General features: G+C 38.8%; 1 protein-coding gene across 1 annotated transcript; it reads left to right on the forward strand.

Annotated features, from left to right (window-relative positions):
• Positions 1–495: 495 nt before the first annotated feature.
• On the forward strand, positions 496–3500 carry LOC115452088 (glucose dehydrogenase [FAD, quinone]). Its single transcript, XM_030180547.2, has 3 exons — positions 496–607; positions 713–846; positions 1957–3500. Exons 1-3 carry the CDS (start codon positions 496–498, stop codon positions 3472–3474), a joined length of 1764 nt encoding a protein of 587 aa, XP_030036407.1. The 3' UTR covers positions 3475–3500.
• The last annotated feature ends 5715 nt before the right edge of the window (positions 3501–9215 follow it).

Below are 9215 nucleotides of genomic sequence, written 5' to 3' on the forward strand. Positions count from 1 at the left end.
TTGCTTTGACGTATTATAAGTTCAACTTCGTTCGCCGATGTAATATTTTTTGTTTTTATTTCAAATGTAACTTCGAACGAGGATAAATTATATTGTGTATGCCTTTATGTCACTATCGAACGATGCACATAATTACTTTCTGTATTAGCATTTCAAATAAACTAAGTCTATTATTGTAATTACCATTTTTATCTACAATTTTACCAGCATTTTCCTTCGCAATGGTTTTAAGTGATCAGTTGTCACTCAGAAGCAGCAGTAAAAAAGTCATTTTTTTATTATTGCGGATTAAATTCTATAAAAGTAATCCTGGAGTATTTTTGAAGACGAGAAATCCATCCGTACGGTTTCACTTCTCAACAAAATAGTTTTCTTAAAGTATTACGAGGGACAGATCTCCTAACTACAATAAACACGTAAGATAATAATTTCTTGGACATTGAATTAAAATAAAAAAAAATATTAGAATTTATCTTTAAAATTATGTTATAGATAATGGACCCGGCGAGTGTATTGGAAGCTAACCGGGTAATCCAGCATGCGTTCAGCGTGATCTCTGTACTGAATCTCACGGCAGACTCGCTGCCGAAGCCTGCGCTTGTGTCTGGTACGTGTATTTTAATTTTTAATAGCCAATATCCTTCTGTCAATGAATGATTCATTAATATATTCGTGCCGTGATGAAGGAGTAATAGTATGGTGGGTTGTGCAGACGGTGCCTGCTATGATTACATTGTTGTGGGCGGTGGTTCGGCGGGCTGCGTGCTCGCGAGCAGGTTGTCCGAGCTGAGCGGCGTGCAGGTGCTGCTAATCGAGGCCGGACCGCTCACGCCCTTCGAGTCCACCGTACGTTGCCCTCATAAATTAATTAAGCAATTTACAAATTTTATAATAATAATAATAATAAGCCCGCAGGGGCGGCTTTGTGGCGAGCCGACGGTGAGTGGCGACACCGCGTTCCCTGATTCCGTGGGGGCTAAATGAGACCCCTTGACCCTTGGCTTGCCTTAACTGGCCGGCTAGGGGTGGAAGTCGCAAGAGCTAAGAACCTCAGCTCCAGGGTGGAAGTGCTCAATCTGCGTAATAGCGAGGAAACCCGCTCCGGGACGCGATAGCGACCCGCGATGGTGAAATCGGTGCACACCTCTCGACACCCTTAAGCCACCCACACCGGTGTTGCGTCCTTGGCTTACGCCACTTATGGGATGCCCATCTAGTGGGGTGCAAGTCACCGTCTGCCTTGAATACATAAGATTGAGAAATTTTACTTGGCAGGCGTCCCGTTGTCTCAATCAATAGCCCAGCAACCAGTCCAGATAGATCCCATCCATAGACCCAATATAATTCCCATCTATTCTGCAATAGTCCCTGCACCTTGCAAGTGCTGTCTTTGGCTGTATTCCTCCATAAGTACAGACAGAGAGAGTACTCGCAAGGTGTATAAACCCCAACTAGAGTAATGCATCTTAAAGGGGCCTCTACGTGTTGGATCCATGTCCCCACGCAAGCCTTCCAAAAGGACTGGCCTTTATGCCGTGATTTCCCGCAGGAAAGATACAACATAATAATAATAATATCAGCCCTGTATTATATACTTGCCCACTGCTGAGCACGGGCCTCCTCTACTACTGAAAGGGATTAGTCCTTAGTCCACCACGCTGGCCTAGTGCGAATTGGTAGACTTCACACACCTTCGAAATTCCTATAGAGAACTTCTCAGATGTGCAGGTTTCCTCACGATGTTTTCCTTCACCGTTAAAGCGAACGATAAATTCACAAAGAATACACACATGATTTTTTTGAAAAGTCAGAGGTGTGTGCCCTTGGGATTTGAACCTGCGGACATTTGTCTCGGCAGTCCGTTCCACACCCAACTAGGCTAACGCCGCCTTTTACTAATTTTATAATCATATCATAAATATGATAGACATATACAATATGACTAAATATTTACAGCTCCCTGCTCTCACGGCTTACTTGACTAGATCGCGCTATGACTGGAATTACACCACGGAGAATGATGGCTATGCCGCGCAGGGGCACAAGGACAAAGTGTTGGCGTTGACCCGCGGCAAGGTGTTGGGCGGCACGAGTGCCATCAACTCCTTTATCCATGTAAGAGGTGCGCCGCATGACTTTGACACGTGGGCTGCTAGCATCGACGACTCGCGCTGGAACTACACAAACGTCCTGCCCTTCTTCATCAAGAGCGAGAAGTTTCGAGACCGCGCCATAGAAAACTCTCGCTACAGAACCTTCCACGGAACTAAGGGATATTTGGGGCTCACTAGAGAACCAGATCCGGCCAATAAAGTATACCTTGACATGTTTAAAGAAGTCGGTAACCGTTTGGTTTTAGACATAAATGGCAAAGACGCTACTGGCTTTACTCAGCCAATGTTCACGATCTTAGACGGGCGACGCCAGGACACTGCGTATGCGTTCCTTTCACCTGTGAAGCGGCGCTGCAACCTGCACGTGCTCACCGACACGCTTGTCACGGAGGTCATCTTCGACGATCAAAACAGGGCGGTCGGCGTACGCGCTCTCACCAAACAAAACAGACTCATCACTCTGAGGGCCAGTAAAGAAGTCATTCTCTCTGCTGGTGTCTTCAATTCCCCTCAACTGCTTATGCTGTCTGGGATCGGGCCGAGAGAGCATCTGAAAGACATGAATATAACTGTTCGAGTAGATCTACCAGTTGGAATGAATTTCCAAGATCATCCTCAAACTTTAATATTGTATGATATGGAGAAGGAGTGTGCATTGCCGCTCGTGCAAGATCCCGGTAAGTTTCCTGGACGCGTAGTGATGGGCCTTGTAGCGTTGAACGACCGTCAGCCCTATGGTGACTACGAGGCTGTTACCTTCACCAGGATCAGTGTGGTTGCCGGGTTAGAGTATTGTTCTCTTGCCTTTCGATTTAATGATACAATATGCACGTCAATTATTCAGAAGGTAAAAGGTAAAAGATTATTAGCAGCGATGGTATCAATTTTACACCCGAAGTCGCGTGGCCGCGTCATGTTGCGCAGTTCCAACCCCAAAGACTCTCCCATCGTCTTTGCTGGCTACTTCTCCGAAGACATTGATTTAAAAAACCATGTAAAATCCTTGAAACACTTTTCTCGTATAATGAAATCCTCTTACTTCAAACGAGTCCGAGGGAAGATGCTGCTGCCGAGCTTGCCGCAGTGCGATAGGCTGAAGTTGTTTAGTGACGAGCACTGGCGCTGCTACGCGCTGGTCATGACGGGTGCTAGTTACCACTTCGTCGGCACGTGCGCCATGGGCCTGGTCGTTGACTCCGAGCTGCGCGTGCGCGGCGTTCGGAACCTGCGCGTGGTCGACGCCAGCATAATGCCCAATAATACCAGCGGTAACACCAACGCGCCCACCATCATGATCAGCGAGAGGGCGGCAGATTTTATCATACAGGATTACAAGGCCGCGAAGAAAAACAATTTATAAGTCTGATAATCACTACATAGCATAAAACAAAGTCGCTTTCTCTGTCCCTATGTCCCTTTGTATGCTTAAATCTTTAAAACTACGCAACGGATTTTAATGCGGTTTTTTTTAATAGATAGAGTGATTCAAGAGGAAGGTTTATATGTATAATAACATCCATTAAATAGTGGAGAAATACTGTAATTTTGTTATGTTATACCCGTGCGAAGCCAGAGCGGGCCGCTATGTTTTTATGTATACAACGTTCACAGTTTTTCTGTAGTGTATTTAGTATCAGCATTGCACCCGAGCGAAGCCGGGGCGGGTCGCTAGTTATAAATAATTATAATCCTAACAAATTTATGCAATAATAATTGGTAATATAAAAATACCGGACTAGTGTGAGTAGGATTCGCACACCCAGAGATCCGTACAAAGTTGTGGGTAAGGTATCTTCTAAGTATATAAGTCAAAACTTGATAAACTGAACTTTGCTGTTCCATCCCTAGACACAGTTGTTGCTTCACCCGAAAATAATAAGTTTGCAAAAATTAATTCATTAATTTTTTTGTTATTACAATATACATTTACAGTTTTTAGATTTTTTACATAGCCTGTAAGACATTTGTTTATTGCCAAAATTTAATAATTCTAGGTCAACAGGAGGTATCCTACATGTTTTGATTGTCTTAAGAAACCACAAAATATGCGAAATTATGTGACAAACGCCCATATCTTTTCATCGCGTTAACTTACAAAGTTTTTTTACAAATGAAAAAAAAAGAAACGAGTATTCCAATTTGATACCTCCACGCGTTCCTGAGAAAAATAATCTTGACACACACACATACAAGCCAGACAAAAAAGTGATACTACATGGGTTCCTTTTGAGATACGAAACTCTAAAAATGCCTAATAAGTTTAGTTTACATAGATGTTATTCGTTCCATATTGACAGGCATTGAGATATTTTTAAGCAAGCTTCTTCAATAGACAACACCTTGTATTTAAATAATATATTGACATTTATTACTGACGTATAACCTACATAAATTGTAAATGGCGTTCAATGTATTATAATATTATACAGGATGTCCCAGAAAGTAGTGTCAAGCGGAGGTCCAGAGATAGAGCATTCCTTGGGGTATCCGAATCACCCCCATGTATGTTCCGCGATTTTTCATAGTTTACGAGTTATGAATATTTTTCAGAATTTTTGAGTATTTTCCATTTGAATGATTAAATGTTTTCTTTTTAAAAAAGAAGAAGACTTATGCGAGATTTTTTTATTGCAACTAAGTTTTCATTAGTTGTACTTTTTTGCTAAGAACAATTAGCTTCATAACTTTAATGAAAATTATGAAAATCTTGGTGTAAAGTGAAAAATTTACATTCTATGAATTATAGCTTAAATTTTCTTCTTTAAATTAATAAACTAAACAGGTGATTTTGTGGTTCTAAGGTAGGTCAAAAACTTCTCCAGACTCTCAACTTACATATTCATTAAAAAAAACATAGTCCTTCATGGGGGCTATTTTGGCTAAAATCAGCCTAAAAGACAACAAGGTGGAAAATTCTTAAAATTTGCCATTAGATTACAAATTTTTTTTTGACTTCTCATCACTCCTAACATTAATTAGTGTGTAGACTAACCGAAAATGACTGCAAGAAAGCTATAAGTTAAACAATGGGCATATTACTGTGTTTAAGTTCAATGAATCTTACATGATTCGTTCTCGTGGTTTAAAGGTTGTAAATGTGGGTGTAACTCTTTTACCTGTGATTACAATGAGCTGAGGGGATAAGAGACCGAATTATTGCTATCTCTCTCAGCATTGGCTCACAGGTAAATTAATAATCTACGTAACATTACGTTTAAAGAATTAATACAATACATGACTAAAATAATCCACTGGCAATAGTTCCACGGACTATTCAAATTTAAATTCATTTGGACTAAATTAATATTCATTGAAAATTATAAAGTACTAAATCGATACTACGCTAAAAGCAGCAAAACAATGTATTTCGATACGTGCCACGCATGTTAACTGGTGCAACAAATATAGAACTCAAAATGGCGGCTACGAACTACCAATAGTACCAATAGTATTGATGGTGTAGGCCTATCATATGTGAGAGTCCGCCTGGGCAAGTACCATCGCAATGTCTATTTCTGCCGCCAAGCAACAGTATACTGTGTAGTCATTGTTGTGTTCCAATTTGAAGGACATTGTAGCCAGTATAACTACTGGACATAATGAGACTAATCATATAACGTCTCAAGATGGCGAGCGCAGGGGATTACCAAACAATATTTTATATTTTAAGGTGTTGGATGGCGTTTCTACTGTTTATGGGCGTTTCGTTTACCACAGCGAAGAGTGGGAGCACTAGTTGCTCCTCTGCCTACCCCTTGTAAAAAAAGCCGTGTGTTTGTTTATGCATGCGTGTCTGCGTGCAATGTGCATGCGTACGTGCGTGCGTGTGTGTGTGTGTGCGCGTGTGTGTGTTACTGGGTGGGTAGTCAACTGTCAACCAATTAACTATGGTAAAGATATAAATAAAAACGTAATTACAAGTATTTAATTCATTACTTTTAAATAATGCGCCTGAATAATTTATTTGATCTATGCATTGGGTACGCGTTGAGAATAACATAACTAATGTTTTATATTACTACATTATTAGGCAATGCGCATGGTAAGTTATAATGTATACTGACGAGAGCTAACGGTTCATCGCAAGTCGATACAATTATGCCGGTGTTTGACACAGAATATACATAGTCTGATCGCGGAACAACACTTACGGACACTATGATTTACACCTTGAGTGCGGTGGTCGCTATCCAGGCAGATAGAGATACCCTATCACCAGCATTTCCAATGCCTACACCTAGTTATTCAAAGTTCCATGTGTAGCTACTATTTTTAGAAATATCGTTTATCGTGGCATGTAAATTGCTTGTTTTGTAATTCAAATTAGTATAAATAAAACAACGTAAACCAATCTTTCCTTTAATGTATACGCGTAGTAATCCATTGCAGAGACAAAATTAGTAAAGAAATTTTGCGTGCTATAGCTGCACCTCTGCCTACCTCTTCTGGAACAAGATTTGAGAATAAATGTAAAGTAATTTTCAGAATCAGAACTACTGCAATAGAAATTACAACAAAAATAAAACAAATTTCTGTCTCTTGTTTAAACAATATCTTCAGCTATAATATGGTGATATGGTACGAAATATAATGGATATAATTCAGCTCATAATATCGCTGTGACACGTTGTATCGGCCATAACTACTATTGAAGGGGGATTATTCAAATTTATGGGGTCTCCCGTCGCGTAATCCGTAATCACATTATATCGAGATTTACATTAACAGAATATTTTTACTTTAATAGTATTTTATGTCGTAATTTTTACAGAAAATCTCGTAATTTATTACCCAATAATTTTATTCATAGTTCTTTTTCTCTATAATAATATTATTATAATCTATAAATATAAAAAATGTCCCCTTTTCTGTCTATCCGTATGTTATCGGTTTTTTTCAAAAATCTACTGAACAGATTTTTATAAAATTTGGTATGGAGATAGTTTAAGATTTTACTCACATACACACACAACATCACGCATTTTATCCCCGAAGGGTTATGCAGAGGCGCAACCATGGCACCCACTTTTCGCCAAGTGTGTTCCGTCCTATGATGTGATAGGGGGCGAGCCTATCGCCATATCGGGCACAAATTCCAGACTCCGGGCTGATACTGAGCAGTAAAACCCTAATATCACTTTGCCCGATCCGGGATTCGAACCCAGGACCTCAGAGCGCTGCCGTACCGCAGAGGCAGTTAAGACCTTACTATTAGTTTATAATGATTTTTTTCTTTACGCGAATGTGAGACTTGAAATAAAAGTATTTTACGATATGTAATATTACAATATACATTTGAAAAATTGTAAAATATAGGTACATATTGTAATTAAATTTTGCTAATGAAAAACACCTCAGTCCACCCCGCGACTTGGCTGCAAAGTCTTCGAAACGTGGAGAGAAAATAATAATATAGATAATATTTCAATATTTATTTTTTGTTCTATTTCCTCATGGTTAATTGTAATATTTTATACCTCATTAGAAAGATTTATAAAGATGTTTAAAGGTGTTTGGCACAATTAGTGGCTAGGACATTTCTGGAACTAACCGCAGTTTCAGCAAAAAAAATGTTTATTAAATTACAAAATTGATAGATTAAGGCCTATAATTTGGAACCTATCGTATTTTTATTAAATTTATTGTTACATGGAATCTTAAAATGTAAAAAATAACGAAACAATCCATTTCTGCTTAGTAGTTTTTTATTAGTGGACATTATTGCGACTGAAAAGTGTTTTGTCTTAAAAGTTCATAAATCTCGAATTGCTCCAAAACTATTAAGTTTCGGATAGGGCTTCGTAAAACAAAATCGATTGCTTAGACCCAATCTACAAACTCTTAATAGAAATACGCTATATTACCAGTCATACTGTACACATAAGTTTAGAAGTCAAAGGTGCGTGCCCTTGGATTAGAACCTGCGGACTTTCGTGTCCACAGTCCGTTCCACACCCAATTATACATCGCCGTTTATCACGTGTTCTACTACTAATTACTAACTATTTATTTCCCCTTAGCTACTAAAACAATGCAGAAATTCGTAAACATTAACGTTACCCAAACTGTACCGCTATCCATGACATGTACATAGTGTCGACTCCACTACACTAATCTACTTAGAGCTGAACGCGAATGTTCAGAATTCAGATTCCGCTTTGACGAGAGGCAACTTAACACAACACTGGAGCGCGTAGATACAGACAGGTGGAAATAGCTGAACAAATTCAATTCTATTAAACTAGCTTTAATTATATATTGAAATAGAACTTGTTTTCGGATATTACCGCGGTTTTTATATTAATACTTTCTTCCGATGTTTCGAAGACTGCAGCCTTCATGGTCACAGGGGAAATGAGGTGTTGGTCATCCGAAAAATAGTTTTATTCCAATGTCTAACAATCGCGTAAATGTAAGAAATCATTATAATTGAGACATTTTTATAATTTTACTAATATTTTTATTATATAGGTTTGTTAATCCGCACTAAACTAGTATGTTAGGCTAAGAGGTAAAATTTCAGGGGGTATATAATATAGGGTATTATTGTTATTGGTGTGTAAATATTGGACATAGGGGGAGACGAATTAAGTATCGAATAGCGGAACCTCTCACCAAACCCTCTGTGAAACACTATTGTAAACTATACACCGAATAAATGAAACTCACATCTTGAATCATTGGAAAAAAAATATTGGTCATAATAAGACTTAACATTTCATGTCTCAGGATGGCGAGTGCAGAATACCTAACAATCTTTATAATTCAAGTTGTTGGATGGTGTTTCTACTTTTTATGAGACGTATCGCTAACCATCAGGGGAACGGCAAGCTTGCCTCGTGATTCAAAACATAAAAAATAGTGAAACCTTTATCCAAAACTAGTGCTAGATCTGTTATTAATAATATTACGTATTAATGTGTTGTCAGAAGGTATGTACCTTCCACGTAGTCAAATATGTTTAAAGCAAGCGGCAGTAAAACCCATTATATGAAACTTTAGACAATACGGAAATATATACTGGAGACAATGGCAGACTTCGGTGTGACTGTATTTTAAAAAACAGCGCGCCATTCAGTACTCTAACGGTATCTCGTATAA

Source organism: Manduca sexta, chromosome 12 (assembly GCF_014839805.1).
Source record: "Manduca sexta isolate Smith_Timp_Sample1 chromosome 12, JHU_Msex_v1.0, whole genome shotgun sequence".
In the NCBI taxonomy this organism is placed as follows: domain Eukaryota; kingdom Metazoa; phylum Arthropoda; class Insecta; order Lepidoptera; family Sphingidae; genus Manduca; species Manduca sexta.

Coding starts and splice junctions, on each gene's coding strand:
- LOC115452088 (XM_030180547.2), top strand. CDS start 496: ATGGACCCGGCGAGTGTATTGGAAGCTAACCGGGTAATCCAGCATGCG. Junction 608..712: donor GAAGCCTGCGCTTGTGTCTG/GTACGTGTATTT, acceptor TGGGTTGTGCAG/ACGGTGCCTGCTATGATTAC. Junction 847..1,956: donor TCACGCCCTTCGAGTCCACC/GTACGTTGCCCT, acceptor AAATATTTACAG/CTCCCTGCTCTCACGGCTTA.